Here is an 18,439-nt window from a genome sequence, read left to right as displayed (position 1 = left end):
AAAACTATATTTAACTAAACAAAAATAATCTTTAAAACCTAGAATATTTAATGAAATGAATGAAATTCAGTTTCACTAATTTTAGTAAGTCGCTTTGGTATTTTTTGTATACATTTGAAACGATACCTCCAATTCATTACAAACCGAAACATTTTTTTAAAGAAATCTTTTGTTCTTAGAATATAAGTTTTCTAAAAAGACCGGATGGTTCGTGGGCAACGTCTAGTAGGGAATCTCTGGATTTTCTATTAGATACTCACTTTCTGGTAATTCAGGCAGCATTGCATCATAACGGAGAGTGCACCAATGAATATTACTATATAATAGAAACTTTGACAAAATCGCTTCAGTAGAATTTCAGCGATTGCTTGATCCATGGCTCCTGGTCGTTTTTAAGAGTTGCCTCAGGCTGTCAGTATATCCCTGATAAGTGGAGTGAAACCAATGTGGTTTTTTGTTCACAAAGCAGGAAAGATTTTGCATGTCAATCTGTCAATCCTTCTTAAAACTCTGGAGCGTTTGATCGATCTTCACACAATAGCCTCGGCAGCTAAATATGTTTACACAAGCGTAGGTCAACCGATACTACGAGGGGTGCCTTTTATATTTCGGGACTTGGCAACCCTGGTGTTGCAATCTGGCAACTGACAGCTGTATCGCAAAGTTTGACATTTTTTGGCTTTTACGTACTCGGAACGTTTTGAAATACCAGCGCTATTTGTGTTGTTTACAGTAACTCAAAAGATTCATCTCGGTCCAAAAATGGAATTAAATCGAGAATATTTTCGTCCGATTATTTTTTACAACTTTCGACGTGGATTAACTCAGCAACATTGCATGGATGAACTTAATTCATTTTTTGACGATGAAGCTCCATCAAGGACCAGTGCTTATCGATGGTATGGTGAATTCAATCGTGGTCGTAGTTCACTCCAAGACGAATTTCGTGAAGGTCGTCCAAAATCAGTTGTTGTTCCGAAAACCATTGATGCTGTGCGCGAACTGATACTGCAAGATCGTCATGTGACCTATCGTGAGATTAGGATAATCTTAGGCATTAGTGGGACCAGCATACATTCAATATTGTATAAACATTTGACTGTCAAACAAATTTGTTCTCGTTGGATCCCACACAATTTTTCAATCGCTCAAAAAAAGGCTCGTGTCGATTGGTCGAAGGAAATGCTCAAAAAATACGATCGCGGGGCTTCGAAACACGTCTATGACATCGTGACAGGTGATGAATCATGGATTTACGCGTATGAGCCCGAAAGTAAATAGCAGTCGACTGTATGGGTGTTTCAAGATGAGCCAAATCCAACAAAAGTTGTTCGCACACGAAGCACTTCCAAGCAAATGGTCGCCTCTTTTTTCGGAAAACTGGACATGTCGCAACCGTACCACCAGAACAACGCAGAACAGTAAATTCTGAGTGGTACACAACCATTTGTTTGCTTCAAAGAAATTAGGAAAACCAATCGCCAAAGACGGATCACTCTTCACCAGGACAAAGCGAGCTCTCACACATCGGCTCAAACAACTGCATTTTTGAGCACCCAAAACATCGAATTAATGGGTCATCCGCCGTATAGTCCTGACTTGGCACCGAATGACTTCTTTTTATTCCCGTACGTAAAAAACAAACTGAGAGGTCAACGTTTTTCGACACGTGAAGAAGCGGTTGCGGCATTCGGAATGCATGTTTTGGAGGTACCTCATTCAGAGTGGCAAAAGTGCTTCGACAATTGGTTCAAACGCATGCAAAAGTGTATAGATCTTCATGGAGAATATTTTGAAAAACAATAAAGTGATTTTCGATGATTGAAATTTGTTTTTGTTCTCTAATCCCGACATATAAAAGGCACCCCTCGTACCTTGCACTCACTTGTGGGAACTATTGGTAAATCTTTCTTGGGTAAAGAATATACTCTGGCAGCCTTCTTAGACATTGAAGGTGCGTTTAATAATATCTCACATATCTAATGTGATAATTAGAGTACTAGCAGGTAACCTACGAGTTGGTCGGAAAATAATCTTCAAATTAGGTGATTTTTGCACCGCTCGCACTGTGTGTAGAGGAACTCCGCAAAGAGGCGTTTTCGCTCCTCTTCTGTAGGACCTGGCCGTCAACGCTCTGCTTTTTATGCTCGATAGTCGGCGCTGTAAAATAATTGCTTACGCAGATGACAAAGTTTTGACACATGTGGAAAATATATTTCTACTGTAAGCGATCTAAGGCAAACCCCTCGTAATAAGCTGCCTAGATGGGCTCTAAATAGAGGTTTGCGTGTAAATCCTAAGAAAACACATTTAGTTCGGTTCTCGATGAAAAAAATAAAAATAAAAAATTGCGCAATTTGTGGTGCAACATTAAATGGAGTAAGGAAAAAAGTAGAATATAGCGCCAAATATTTAGGTGTAATTTTTTACAAGAAACTAAATTGAAACACGAACGGATAGTAGAGGTCAGAGTATGAAAAACCACTTTAGCTCTACTTTCATGCAAAAAGGCCACCTGTGTCCTGGTGAGGTCTTTCTTCGAAGAACACTCACTGGCTGTATAGAACCGTTATCAGATCTATCCTTGTTAACGGCATTATAGTCTGAGGGACGGCTCTGCGAAAGACTACGATTAAAAACAGGCTTCAGAAAGTTCAACGTATGGCGCTTATCCCGTATGTATCAGCGGCGCTCTTAGAACCACACCCTCTGATGCTCTGAATACTCTTTTCTTCTTACCTCCCATAGACTTGGTTGGTGAACAAAATGCTGGTAACACTGCTGCTCGGCTTGCCGGCACTAATCAATGGCACGATTTAGGTGTTGGACACTCGGCCATAACACTCAGTATTGGTCCAACTAATCCTTTTGACTATCGTTTGAATGAACCACACTTAACAGGCTATTTAGCACTAGAATTCCAACTAGACGTGAGTGGGTTGACAATATACGTGATCCGAAAAACTGCTTACCGTTTTTTACTGATGGCTCGAAACTTGTCGATTAAGTTCGCTTTCGCGTCTACTATAAGAAGCCAAAAGACAAGACGTCTTCCTAATCACTGTAAGGTATTTCAGGCTGAAATATGGCGAGAATGTCAAAAATGTGACCCTCTTTAGAGAAATTTATATTTATTGTGATAGCCAAACGGCGACTAAATCTCTTTGTGGGGCTGTCACTAATTCCATCATTGCTCGCAAATGTCGGGCATATCTTAACGAGATGCCAGGAAATTGTAAGACAAACAAATAAGCGGGAGACGACACTACCACTCGCCTCCTTCTTCGTGTAATGATATTGTTGCAATACCCCATGAATGAGCCGGCGCATTGTCTTATTACAAAACCCGTAACTTGTCTTCTCTTCTCATCCTCTTACGATAGTTCGATACTCTATTGTTACACTTAAAGGTTGTTAGAGGTACTGCATTCGAGAGAGAAAGCTTCATGCATAAACAGCTGGCGGTCACTTTGCTTTGGCGTTGGTACTTCAACGAAAAAGTCACCCATCTTTTTGGTAGACGGGTAATGCTGGTGTTAAACTTCTCGTATAAAAGCCTCTTCTGCTGTTGATAAAATTATGAACCCCTAATATCACATGAAGGCATTGGTATGAATCGTTGTTTAGTAGGGAACAGGGAGGGAAGCCTTTCGGTGTTTTAAAAAGTGTACTGCTAAAAGGTTTAGTAAATAGTAAGAAAAAATCCTAAGGTTTGGTGTAAGTGATTACTTTGAAATACTACGATTCTTCAAAAATGTGTGATCATTTCCACGAAAGGACTTCTTAGAGACTCCTCTCTCACAATATAACCCTCATTCGAAGCAAGAATAGCCTAGCTCAGCATTAAGGAGATGGGACATCTCATCAAAATGTTTTAATAAAAAGTTGTCTTCCATATGTTTTAAAAGAAATATAAATAAAATTTTCTTTTAGCATACAAATATTGGTTTTAGCTGAAAGTTATTTAAAAAATTGTATTTTTAAACTGGCCCCACCCAATGTACTAAAAATATTATTTTCTTTCGTAGGAATGGCTCGGTCATCATTCCCCCTATGATCAAATTCCTCATACAGCTAACACATAAAAGTGATCGCAAACTCATCACCATTCCGAAAATCATCAGCATCACCAACAGCCTACTGGCCAACAATGCGGTGCTCGACTGTGCGGTGCTCGCACTCAAATCGCTCTCCTACGAAATCTTCTTCATGCCACCCGTCGGCGGCAGTGCTGCACTCACCACCCTAGCTGACTATCGTGCACCCTTTCAAAGTCCCGTCACACGCTCGCCCGTGCAACAGCGTCGACATCCCGCCGAAGATGCTGCCGCAGCAGCTGCAGCTGCTGAAGCGCTGCTGGCAAATAGTCGCGAATTGGATACACAAAAGGAGGTGGTGTTGGGCATGTTGGAGAAATTTGTGGACGCCAATGAGTTGCAACGTGTTGTTGCCTTGCTGTTGTTGCGCGAACGCAGCGCTCAACAATTGGATGAAGTCGCGCTTGCCAGGCGTGTGGAGGGTGTGGACGCTGAGGTGGAGCGGCAGAAGGCGGGTAGTGCTTTCGAATCGACGCTGCTGCAGGACCCCAATGTGGTTTATGCTTTGGTATGCCGTTCTATGTGTGATGGTCGCTTGGACGTCGCAAATTGGCAAGAATTTCATATGCTCGAGTCGTGTTTCAAAAATTATAGCAAATATGTGTTGGCGGACAGCAAGAATTTCCTGATGTTGCTGAAACTATTTTTGACAGAGGTGAGTGTGCGCATATTTGTTTACCTTTTATTTTGAATGTAAAATTATTGAAAAAATTCGTCGAAGCCATGTAAGGCAAACATACCTTAATTGTTTTGCATTGTTGAAATTTTCAGGCTCGCAACTTCATGTGTTTCACAATTAATTGGTTGAAAATTTATGAAAGTATTAAAAAAAAGTATTAAAACTCATTGTTGGCTTTGATTTTGCCAAAACTATTTTTAATTCTTTGCCTCAGCACTCACTTTTTGTTTACAAATGCACCACTGCTGTGCATTTGACAGTTTTCGTGTTTGCCAGAAGAACAACTTTGGACTTAATTCTGCAACTTCTGACTGAGAGAAAGAAAGAGAGCTTAATTTGCTCTCACAAGAGTGTGCTCAGCGGGAGGATTTTGACCTCTGCAGCGCTTTTCTTGAACTCTCAAAAGTGACTTGACAACAGAGAAAGTCAATATAACTACTTTTTCTGCATTTTTTATTATTGAATTGCTATAAGTACAGGGTCCGGCATTCGGCGGACAATGGCTCTTTCATTCTTTCAGCGCCTCGAGACTAGTGAATCTTTTAGTTCGGACCTTGCTCTCCAAAATGGCCTAAAGAGAATAATTCATCGGATTCGCGTCTGGTGAATTTGAGAGCCATTGTGTGGACGTTATGAAGTTCGGAACATTATTTTTTAGCCATTCTTGGTTCAATCGAGCTTTGTGAGCCGGTGTCGAGTCCTTGTGAAACATCCAGGGTCTGCCAGTTAAATATTTGTCTGCCACGGCTTCAAAGCCACCTCCAGAATACTTTCCCGATAATATTTCGCGTTTACCTTAACGTCAGGCTCGATGAAACCTATTGGAGAGCGTCCATCTGCGGCTACAGCGGCGGGTGCTGCCACTTCATGGCCAATCGATGACTCAAATTCTCGTATGAACGGTCGGTTAAATAACCGTTATCGTTTTGGAAGTTTACGAATTGCTCAGTTTGAAATATTCTCTCGTCAGAAAACACAATGTTCGGAAATTGGCCGCTTTCGGCCAAACGAAGCAACTCTTTCGCTCTCTCAATTCTGACTTATTGATGCTTTGGTTTGAGATCATGCGCCTTTTGGATCTTGTAAGGCTTGACTTTGAGATAATTTTTCAGTCTGCGGCGGATGCTACGGTGAGATATTTTCAGTTCTTTCGCCATTTGATTGGAACTTCGTCAGGGATATCGCTCAAGTCGCTTCCTCACTTTTTGAACCATTTCACGTGACGTTGCAGTCTTTAGATGGGCACTTCGATGACGCTTCGCGATGCTACCCGTATCATTGTAACGAGCAATGATGCGATAAACAAAAACTTGATCTACTTTAAGTTGCTCGAGCTCACGAACAATCGCTGCCGCACGTAATATTCACTTCTGGCCCGATCAACGTACGCCGGCTATGCCCGTCATTGTAGATTAAGAGGTAAACGTCCATAGCATTACATCAAATTTAATAAGTAATTTTTCAAAAATGACATCATTGAAATGCCCACCATGAGCTTATCTACGGGTGAAATCTGCCAAAAAATCGATTCATGGGTGAATTCATAATGTTGATGGTTGTTCAGCAGCACTTCGTACCGCAGCAGCAATATTCTCAACAGAACGTCCAGCTTTTGGCCTGCCAGTCCATTTTCTATACTCGGCAGAACCTATTTCTTGAAATTTTTTCAGCAACCTTTGAATTGTCGACTTATTCGGATGAGCTTTTGCACCAAAAAAATTTAAAATTTTGCGAAATGTTGTTCTTAAAGATCGACCATTTGCATAATAATTTTCAATAATTTTAATCCCTTGTTCTATCATATAAAATTGCACATCTACCTACTTCACGAATTTCAAAGATGACATGAAAAAAAGTTCTTCTACTGAAATCTAGGCGTCAGCGTTGAAAAACCCTTTACATTTATATCTATGCGCATGGGTGTGTATTTGTAGATGAATTTACGCATATTCTCCCCCTCTTCTAATTCTTCGTATACTTTACATAAATAGTATTTCTGTTGAGCGAAGTGTTTTCCAGAAATGCCAAATTGATCTTATTGCAATGGATTTCATCTCATTACAAGCATTGCCGATTGAAACAAATTGGTTGTTAGGTAATGCTATTTTGGATTTGAGTGTTGTTCAATTGTTGAATTGTTACTCTATTGTTTTATGTTTATTACTTAGTTCACATATCTATGTGTGTATATTATATTTGGATGTATGGGTATTGCTGCAAAGTCTGTATGCATGTGGACTGCCAATCCCTGTAGGGAAATCCACTCGAAGTGGTGCGAGTGAGGTTAGTCACCGCTACTGAGTTTTTCGTTATACTTAGTTCGCGTTTCTTCTTTTTCCCCCATATGAGCGACTCTAGAATTTTATACAGCGCTGCCGTAGAAGGTGTCAATTGTCCACCACTATTAGCCTCTCGCAATAGTTCAGAACTATTAACTAATATTAAATTCTATAGATGCGATCTGGTACATTCAATAGTTTCGAGCCAGTTTTAAATTCAATGCATTATATGCGGCCGCCGCAGCCGAATGGGTTGGTACGTGACTACCATTCGGAAGTGCATAGGTTCGAATCTCCGGGCATGAAACACCAAAATGATAGAAAAAGTTGTTTCTAATTGCGGTCGTCCCTCGGCAGGCAATGACAAACCTCCCTGCCATGGAAAAGCTCCTCATAAAAAATATCTGCCGTTCGCAGTCGACTTAAAACTGTAAGTCTCTCCATTTGTAGAATAACATCAAGACGCTCACCACAAATAGCAGGAAAAGCTCGGGCAAACACCCCCAAAGGCTGTAAGCGCCAGTAATATATACTGGGTATATACATATATTGAGTATGGGAATAAGTTTCCGCCCTCGTAAAAGAGGTGTCGCTGCTGATACTAGTTTATACTGGTGATTTCAAGGTGTATTTGTGAGGTCTCGATCGCAGTGGTTGACATTCGTTTGAAGCGTAAAGATCCTTCTTTATCTGCCGTCAAAAATTTCTACGTGCGTCAGCATTTGCGGGAAGTCATGCTTCATTATTTCCCTTTAAAGAAGTGCAGCTGCAACGTGTCGTATATTGATCAATATTTACGGTAATCAGGCTCCATCAAATACAACTTGTAAAGAGTGGTTTCGACGTGAGTGATAAAGATCGCGAGTGGGCACCGAAAAAATTCGAAGATACTCAACTACAACAATTATTGGATGAAGACGCATATCGAACCCTTGATGGTGTGTGTAAAGAGTTGGCGTGTGTAAATGTTTGCATGCGATGGGATTGGCCCAGAATGCAGGTAACTGGGTGCCATATCAATTGAAGGAGAGGGATATCGAGAGACGTTTGGTGATGTGTGAGTTGTTTCTTGAACGGCAGAAAAGATCGCATAGTCCTCGGCGATAAAAAATGAATCTATTATGACTGATGATCGGTCTCAAAATCAACTCACTTATACCTTTACCGATCCATTGTGATACCACAATAGCAGTTTACCTCCTACTCCTCGTTAAACCATTTTGCTTTAAGCGCAAACTGATTAATCTGGCTGATACTTCCATTCCTAAGGTTATCAGTTTCATTAAAGAACGATAAGCCAAAGTATCTAAGCCTAGTGGCATGTCACGCAGGCCAGTGACAAAGGAGTTGTCTCACATACTCTTCCTACTCATTCCTGCAGCTTATGTAATAGTTTAAACGAGGTACGTTCAATATGTGAGCATGGCGACCTATAAGACAGGGGCTTGTGATCGAAGCAACTAACATAGAGACGTTTAACTAACACCTTTGAGCGCCAGACGTCCCAATTCTATTGGTAGAATTACATGTCAGACTATCAACTCATCTCGTGTTGGCTGAAGTAACAATGCTACGTGCGCCATGTTGAGTTTAGGTTGAGAGCACTACTAATCTCCATGCCACGAAGGAGCCGAGTGGTATTGCCCTCTCTCGCTAATCTATTTGCCTTACAGTTTTCTGGCATTTCGTTAAGAGACGTCCGACATTTGCGAGCAATGATGGAATTAGTGACAATCTCACCAAGAGATTTAATCGCCGCTTGGCTGGCGAATTAAATAAAGACTTCTCTAAATGTAGCTCAATTTTTGCCTAATCAGACAACTACCTTATTAGCAGCAAGAATTTCAGGCTGATATACGCTACAGGGATTAGGAAGACGAGCTGAAATGCTTAGTTTAGAGGCTTTTTACAGTAGATACCTAAGCCAACTTTATTGTCAAGCTTTGAGCCATGACTAAAGAAGTGTGGCCAGTTTTTCCGACCAGGTATATTCTCAGCCAACTCATGTCTAGTTAGAGTTCTACTATTAAATAACCTGTTAAAGTATGGTTATTTCAAACGATAGTCAACAGGATTAAGTGGACCCAGAACGAGTCTTATGTCCGAGTGTATATATAAATATAAGTGGCGCGTACACCCTTTTTTGGGTATTTGGCCGAGCTCCTCCTCCTATTTGTGGTGTGCGTCTTGATGTTGTTCCACATGTGGAGGGACCACAGTTTCAAGCCGACTCCGAACGGCAGATATGTTTTATGAGAAGCTTTTTCATGGCAGAAATACACTCGGAGGTTTGCCATTGCCTGCCGAGGGCGACCGCTATTAGAAAAATGTTTTTCTTAATTTTTGTGTTTCACCAAGATTCTATGAATTCCGAATGGTAATCACGCATCAATCCATTCGGCTACTCGGCCTATGTCCAAGTGTCCAACACCTAAATCGCGGCATTGATTAGTGCCGGAAGTCGAGCAGCAGCGTGGGGCGTGGTTCTAAGAACGTAGTTCATACATATAAGCGCCATACGTTGGACCCTCTGAAGCCTGTTTCTAATCGTATCTTATCAATGCAACACAATAACCTATCAAAACTTTTAATGTGGATATGAAATAACTGATAAATCTGACAAAAGCTCACTCTGGTAGCCAACAGTACTCCAATTGGTTTGGTCCCTTTTAATTTGTTGCAGTTTGAAAATAAATTTTATTATTTTTTAACAAACTTTCATCCATGGACACACCTCATTTCTAAATTTATGCAATTTACGTCTATAAAAACCTGCGCGGAGAGATTAGCTGCAAAATACCGATATCCCTGTGCTACTTGGAGCATTCGCTGCCTAGTTATTTGATTACACACAAAAATTATTTCATTTAATGTGAAGATTTATAAGTTTAATAATTTACATCCTATTAAAAACTCAAACGTGGCACAGCAACCTACTTTCTTTGTGCTTGACAACCCCACTTCCGGGCACGACGCGAATCAGCTGCGTGAGCGTTCGCATTCGTCGACCTTACGCCTCGCCATGGTACAGCATGTGCGAGAAGGATGAAGATTTACGCATACTGTTCTGCTTTGACACTGTTAAGCTTTGACTGCAGATGTCGCTACTCGCCATATGAGCACTGAAATGATTCATAATTGTGGAAATCCTGCCTGATTTGAACTAGGTAACTTGGTAACTAGTGCAATTTTTCTCTGCAGGGACGTGTTTCCATTGTTTCCATTTTTTTTGGTTGACATCAACACATACATACGTACGTACATATTTCTTTAAGCCGCTTAGAGGCAAAAGCTTAGGAAGCAACAGAACAAATAAATGCGTGCGTCATTGGCTGTAAATCCATTGGCAGCGAAGGAAAAAGACAATTGTATAGCAATTCAATTGAACTGAAATGATTGCTGTGAAATTTCATAGAATTAACTCCATGCATTTGTTTTGATTTATAAAAATTAAGCAACTTTTTAAATCAGCTGTTGCATATTTCATCGGCGCATATTTGGTTTTTCGTTTTTTATTTTCCGTGGACTTTTACGTTTTTCGTAGTGTACGGTTGAACTTTTTGTTTTTGTTGTATGTGGTCTGAGAATACCCCTAGTGAAATTTTGTGTTGAATAATTTTCTAGCACATTTTAAACCGCTAGCGACCAGCAAAATGACATTTTATTTAGACTTGCAAAAAAAAGTGGACTAAATGACGCTTTTGTGCGAGAGCTAATGGGTTAAAATGTTCTACAACATTAGTTATTGTGTAATTTTACTATATGCACCAAAACAACATACTTCGCTACGATACGAATTTTAACCCCTTTTTCTACCTGTTCTGAGAACACTCAAGCAAAAAATTCCAAACTCAATTTAGTCGTAAAAAAGTGCCACTTCAGAGTGTCAAAATTATTTGGAGGCTTCACAGCATAGCCAAAGTTACTAATTATGTAAACAATTAAATAATACAGGACATTATGTGAAGTATGTGCCTTTGAAAACTCCCAATGCAGTCCCTCTAAATATTTTTGGTCCGATTTAGCAACGGTATTGTCATGCAACGAAATCAGTTTATCCCATTCCGGGCTCCAACATTTTTGACGCTTAGGGTTATCATAATAGATCCTTTTTTTCTCCAGTCTTCACAATGCGATGCAGAAAACCTTTTATTTTCTGCCGTTCAAGAAGGATCTCACACGTCACCAAACGCATCTCTCCTTCAGTTGATGTGGCACCCAGTTACCTGCTTTCTGGACCATTCCCATCGCGTGCGAATGTTTACCGACGGTCCAACATATCATCAAGGGTTCGATATGCGTCTTCATCCAATAATTGTTGTAGTTGAGTATCTTCGAATTTTTTGGGTGCCCACTCGCGATCTTTATCACTCACGTCGAAATTGCCACTTTGGAAGCGTCGTAACCACTCTCCACAAGTTGTATTGGATGGAGCCTGATAAATATTGATCAATATACGACACGTTTCAGCTGCACTTTTATTTAAAAGTTCACGTTTCAACTGTACTTTTCTTCCGGCAAATGCCGTTTTTTCTGGACGAACGTAGACATTTAGGACGTCAGATAAAAAATTAATCTTTACGCTTCAAACGAATGTAAATTAGTGCGATCGAGACCTCACAAATACACCTTCAATGCACCAGTATATTACTAGACCGAACACAAAAATAGTATTAGCAGCGACACGTCTTTTTCCGAGGGCGGAAACTTATTCCCATACTGAATACCTTCAGTGAAATGGTTGATTACACAAACCGAATGCTTTTACACTTATGCCATTTTACAGTCGAAGAATTGGTGCGCGTACTATCATATTTGATTGGTCGGTACTCGTCAGTCATCTTTCGAGACCTACACTCAAACAAAGGAGGATAAAGCAAGGCGTTCCGCAAAGCCGTGTCCTTTCGCCCTTGTTTTTCAACTTCTGCGTGACGAAGCTCCCACAGCCACCAGAGAGAGTCACCCTGGTCTCCTATAGTGCCGATTATTCGATAATGGTGTCCGGCAATGACATCTATGGCCCGTGTTCTAAAGTGAAGGAATGTGTCGCCAGCGAAAATGCTTTCACTGCGAGGAATCTCCAACTTTCCTCCACGAAATCCACGGTGACCCTCGTTACCATTTGGATAAAGGAGGTCAAAGTGCAACTCAATGTCAAAGTCGGTGACTCACCAATCCCGACTGTTAGCCACCTCAAAATTTTGGGAGTAACCTTCGATAGTTTGCTGTCCTTCTCTGCGCATTCAACCGGACAAAACCGCAATTGCCACTAAAGTCCAACAGCGCAACTAGGTCCTCAAATCGCTTGTCGGCAGCACTTGGGGCAAAGACAAATAAATGTTCCGGGCGACGTTTAAAGCAACTGGTCGGCCGATTCTGAACTATGCTGCCCCTGTCTGGTTCCCTGGAACTAGTAGTTCACTCTGGATTAAGCTACAGATCTGTCAAAATACTGCAATCAGGGCAGCCTTGGGATGCCTCCTGATGTACCCCGTGCAACACTTGGACAATGTGCCATAAATGCTTCCCGTCAAGGAGCACAATAAAATGCTCAGCAAACAGTTTCTGCTTGAGTGCTACCGAAGGTTTGACCCCTACACACAGTTGCTAGAACCTGAGCCGCCTCCTATGCACGTCAGGAGGCATCTCTTCAACTATTCTGACAAGTACCAGTACAAAACGTATCTACAACTACTGGACTGGACAGCATACAGACAGACGCTAAATTAAATTCCTCGGGATACACTTACTACCTTCCTAAACTCTCGACCTCTGAGTGCCGTCAGCGGAGTCCAACCACCGCCTATTGCAGATGAAGAACTTCCGCTACCCAGAGAGACCCGCGTAACTTTGAGGCAATTACTTTCTGGATACTGTGGCAGATTAAACTCTTACGTATCCAGAATCGACTGCGACATACTCAATATAAGTCCGGCATGTGAAGGCACACCGGACGATACTAACAACCTTTTCACATGCCCCATCAAACCCACTCATCTAACACCGCTTTCCCTCTGCACTCAACCTGTCGAAACAGCACTTTTCCTGGGCCTACCGTTAGATGAGCTAGACGAAGGCGGCCGGTAACTACATTGCACTGACAGGATTTAGTAAGCTGCCACAACAACAACAACAAAAATAACACGTTTTTATGCTATGACTTATGTAGGTCCATAAGTCCATATTTTTTGTTATTTTGGAATATTTTAACCTAAATTATGGACAAACGCATTTTGTCCATGGAAGTTCATTGGATAATGTACAGCATTGGCAGGGTGGATAAATATGAAATACAAAAAATGTAGAAAAATTGTTTTTAATTTTTCTGGCCATAGGAGAAATTTAAGCATAGAAAGCAAAGGATTAAAAAAAAAATCTTCTTTGTACTGAAATTTAAAAGAAATTTTGAGATTTCATCCTTCTTTGGACGATGTTGAAGATCGCTAATATGGCGTTTTGTTTTTGTTTTTGATTTATGTTTTTTGTTTTTTGTTTTTTGTTTTTTTTTTTGGTTTTGTGGTGTTTTACTATTTCCTTATGTTTCTATTTTGCACTTGTTTTTTGTTTTTTCATATAAATATCCATGAAAACTAAATGCGTGTGGCACTTAATAGAAGTCTCTGGGAGAAAATCCTTCCTAACTTCCTATTAGCGGCGTTTCAGTTGAAGCGCGTGCTTATTAAACTTCCCAACTCTTTTTAAAGCTTTGCTAAGCTATCGATTTGTATCAAAACAAAAAAACAAAACGCAAAAAAAGTTGCGAAAAAAAAATATAAACATTTTAATAAAGTTTCATATGGACTAACCCGCTACTCCGCCGTTCATTGATGCCAACGGATGAACTCACTTATTTTACGATTTTACGAGCATTTGGATTTGCAGTGTTGTTGCATGCTACATATTGCACGCTGGTTGCTGCTGCATGCAGCACTAAGCCCAACATAAGCCGCAAACGGGGCACGAGCAAACAATTTCACTAATGGAAGAGGAGTAGCGACACTAGCGGCGGAGGCGATGGTAGCAGTGGTGGAGCAATTTCGCACGCACACATTTAAAAGCGTATAGTTATACTCCATTCATACTAGATTCAGCAGCAAAAATAAGACCAAAACAACGCAAATTAACACACCCACACGCACACACACTCACTTTTTTTACTCACAACTGTCGCATCGGTGCAGTGCATTGCTGCTGTGGAGATCTCAATGGAAATTCCATGCCGAAATGATTTCTTTATGAACAACAACAACTACAGCAACAAAATGTGGAATAGCAAGCCGGCACAATAAGAGTAGTAGCTGTAAAGTGCAACAACAACAAGGCAAAGAAAACCGTCAACTGATAGAGAGTTGCAGCAGTGCCTCCAATAATGCAAGCAATGCCGGGGTAAATAAAAGTCAAAGGTGCTGTGGACAGTGGGCATAGGGATAAATTGTTTGAAATATTTTATAATAAAAGACAATATCAAATTGAGCACAACATTTTCGCTTGATGACTATCTGGTTTCCGCGGAGGTTTCTCTTCCTCTTCTCTGTCTGATGGCTGCTATAAGAAGCCCCTGACTCGCAAAATTCATGTCGCTTACTACGTCAAAATTCCGTTACTTCTTCAAATCTAGCAAATAGTGAATGCTTCTAAATTGTTTTCATGTTTTTTAAATTAACTGCTTTTATGAGAATCGTGGGTTACACTTGTTTACAAGCTAAAAAAAAAAATACCCATTTGACTCTGTCTTCTGATGTAAAATTGGCTCAGAATTCGATTATTCAGTGAGGCATAAGAAGTCAAAATATGATCCTTAGGGAAGCAAATAAGCATTTTAGGGACAGAAATATAAAAGTGACAAGTGATCATCCTATGATCAAAAAGCACCGCGAAGGTGAAGTTGACTGTTTTCTTCGATTGCCAAGGCGTAGTGCACCATGAGTACCTTCCATCCGGCCAGATAGTCAATAAAAAATATTATTGTGCTGGATGATTTGACCAAACACCAAGTAAATACCATCGTGCAAGCACCGACTTCACCTGATGTGGCCCCGTGCGACTTCTTTTTGTTTCCCAAGTTGAAGTTACCACTTCGCGGAAGGAGATTTCAGTCGATAGAGGAGATCAAAAAGAATGTGACGAAGGAGCTGAAGGCCATCCCTTCGTCGGCCTACCAGGGGTGCATGGAGGACTGTGTTAAAAGGTGGCTCATGTGTGTTGGTCATATTTTGAAGGAGATAAAATAAATTTGCCTGAAATTTAACTCTGTTTTGTTTTATATAAACATTCCCGGTACTTTCTGATCATAGGGTATGTAAATGTAAAAAGGAATTTTTCACCAAATCTATTTATTTTTATTTTTAAAATTTGTTTTTACTTTTTTTAATTAATAAAAACAAGACAACTGTCATTTCGACTAAACAACTGGAACCTCCAATATAAGGCGATTTTTTTTTAAGTTCTTGTTCTTTAATTTTATTTAACTTAAATAATAAAAAAAAAAATTGATTAAAATAACATTAAAAAGTTTCAATTATTCTTTGGTACCTCAACAAAACCAGTTTTTATAAACTGGAATGTTTGAATTAAATCACATTTTCTTATAATAAATTTTAATTTCATTAATTTTTATAACTTTGTGTGTTAATTGTTTTTTTTTTACGTTTGATTCTTATTTCTTATCTTCAAATATTGCGTTATCCGAAGCAATTTTTTAATACCAGGAAAAGCGGGAACTCCAAATTTTTTTTTTGCTAATTTTTAATATATTTTATTTTTTTTAAATATTTTCTATTTTTGAATAGTTTTTATGTTTTTTAATATTTTTTTATGTTTTTTGATATTTTTTTTTAAATTTTTTTTAATATTTTTTTTTTTATTATTTTTTTACTCTTTTCATTATTATTTGTTATTTTATTTTTTAATTTTTGATGTTTGTTTTATTTCATTTTTATATTTTTAGAATTTTTTATGTTTTTTTAATAAAAAAATTTTGTTCAAATTTATTTGAGATTTTTCTGGCATCATATAAAAGTTTTTGTTTTTTATACTTTTTTATGATTTTTTTTAATGTTATTATTAATTTTTTATTTTATTTTTTGAATTGTTTTTTTTTATTTAATTTTCAAACATTTTATTGCTCAATTTTTTTTATTACTTGAATTTTTTATTTAATTTTTATATTTTGTTAATTCTTTTAAATTTTTTATGTTTTATTCAAAAAAAGAAAAATTTTCAAATTGGTTTTAGATTTTTCTGGCATCATATACAAGTTTTTGTTTTTTTTACTTTTTTTATAATTAAAAAAAAATGTTTTTTATGTTTTTTAATTAATTTTTTATTTTATTTTTTGAATTGCTTTTTTGATTTAATTTTCGAACATTTTATTGCTCGATTTTTTTTAATACTTGAATTTTTTTTATTAAATTTTATATTTTGTTAATCTTTTAATTTTTTTGAATATTTCTATGTTTTATTGAAAAAAAATTTATTCAAATTGGTTTTAAATGTTTTATTCAAAAACAGAAAAATTTTCAAATTGGTTTTAGATTTTTCTGGCATCATATACAAGTTTTTGTTTTTTATACTTTTTTTATAATTTAAAAAAAAATGTTTTTTATTTTTTTTAATTAATTTTTTATTTTATTTTTTTTTTTGAATATTTCTATGTTTTATTGAAAAAAATTTATTCAAATTGGTTTTAAATTTTTCTGGCATCACCTATAGTAGAGAGACTAGTTTATTACTCTGTTTTATATTTTTGTTTTAATTTATTTAATTTTTACTATTTTATTTAATATTTAAGATGTTTATGTTTTTTATTTCATTTTTATATTTTTGAATTTTTTTATGTTTTATTAAAAAAAAATGTTATTCAAATTTATTTGAGATTTTTCTGGCATCAGTATATACAAGTTTTTTTATTTAAAAAAATGTTTTTTTATAATTTCTTTTTTATTTTTTTATTAATATTTTTATTAATTTTTTATTTTATATTTTTATTTTTTTTTTCGAACTTTTTACTGCTCGTTTTTTTTATAACTTGAGTTTTTTTATTTAATTTTTATAGTTTGTTAATCTTTTATTTTTTAAATTTTTTTTGTATTATTAAAATGAAAAATTTATTCAAATTGGTTTTAGATTTTTCTGGCATCAGCTATAGTTGAGAGACTTTGTTTTTTACTTTTGTTTATAATTTTTTTATAATTTATTTTGTAATTTTTTATTTAATTTTTTTTTTTTATTTAATTTTTATGTTTTTGTTGTTTTTTTATTTCATTTCTATATTTTTTGAATGTTTTTATGTTTTATTAAACATATTTTTTACTCAAATTTATTTCAGATTTTTCTGGTATAAGTAAATATAAGTTTTTTTATTGTTTTTATCATTTATCATTTATTTTTTATTTTTTTATTTTTTTATTAATATTTTTATTCATTTTTTGTTTTATATTTTTATTTTTTGACTTTTTTAAATTTAATTTTCCAACTTTTTATTGCTCGATTTTTATATTACTTGATTTTTTTTTATTTAATTTTTATATTTTGTCAATTTTTTTATTTTTTGAATATTTTTTACGTTTAATAAAAAATGTTTATTCAAATTGGTTTTACAGTTTTCTGGCATCACCTATAGTAGAGAAACTATTTTTTTTTTTAATAGTTTGTTTTTATTATTTTTTATTTAAGTTTTTAGTTTTTTATTTTTTTAATTTTTTTATTTCAGTTTTATATTTTTTGATCTTTTTGATCTTTTTGATTGTTTGAATTTTTTATTTTTTATAAGAAAAAATGTATTCAAATTGGTTTGAAAATTGTCTGCCATCCCCTATAGGATAGAGATTAAATGCCTGCTACTTTGTCCGGCTTTCTTCCTTTCGAATACTAATTAAGACTAAGTATTGGGTCTATAACGAACATTTAATGTTGTTCTAACAAACACCCAAAAAAAAAAAGAACAAAAACACTTCAGGATATTTAATTTATTCGTTCAAATGAGAAGTTCCAGAAAAACTGCAAAGTGTAATGTTACGAGGTTATTTCAAAAACTGTGAGTTTGTCTAAAAATAGTAAATTTCAGTCAAAACTACGAATGTGGCAACATTGGTCCTAGTTGTCGTGAATGACTCGAGATTATTGCCGGCCAAGAATTTACACTTCAGAGGCATTCCTCTTCAATTTATAAAAACAGCAACTATAACTTCAGAGGTTTTCCGTGCTTCTCCATGCCTTTTTTTGCGTTGTTAGTCTGATTAGTGTCTTATCTTATTATCCATTAGTCTCTTAAGCATGGAAAAACGCACTTTATCCGATAATAATCTAAACTCTGCTGCTGGTATGCTTCGAACTTTAATTTTTCGAGCGTAGGTTTGTGTTTTACGCCTGCTTTTCGGAAGTAA

The 18,439-nt window shown here is 36.9% G+C and overlaps 1 protein-coding gene across 1 annotated transcript in view; it reads left to right on the top strand.

Moving 5' to 3' along the window:
• LOC129241666 (uncharacterized) overlaps nt 1–18,439 on the top strand; it is a 296,838-nt gene that overhangs the window by 125,019 nt on the left and 153,380 nt on the right. The window contains exon 15 of the mRNA XM_054878126.1: nt 4,029–4,752. Coding sequence (XP_054734101.1) covers nt 4,029–4,752 — 724 coding nt within the window. The remainder of the gene's footprint in view (nt 1–4,028; nt 4,753–18,439) is intronic.

The sequence above is a fragment of the Anastrepha obliqua genome, chromosome 1 (assembly GCF_027943255.1).
Source record: "Anastrepha obliqua isolate idAnaObli1 chromosome 1, idAnaObli1_1.0, whole genome shotgun sequence".
Classification (NCBI taxonomy): domain Eukaryota; kingdom Metazoa; phylum Arthropoda; class Insecta; order Diptera; family Tephritidae; genus Anastrepha; species Anastrepha obliqua.
The sequence above is the reverse complement of the archived record's forward strand: the minus strand, read 5'-3'. Positions and strand labels throughout refer to the sequence as shown.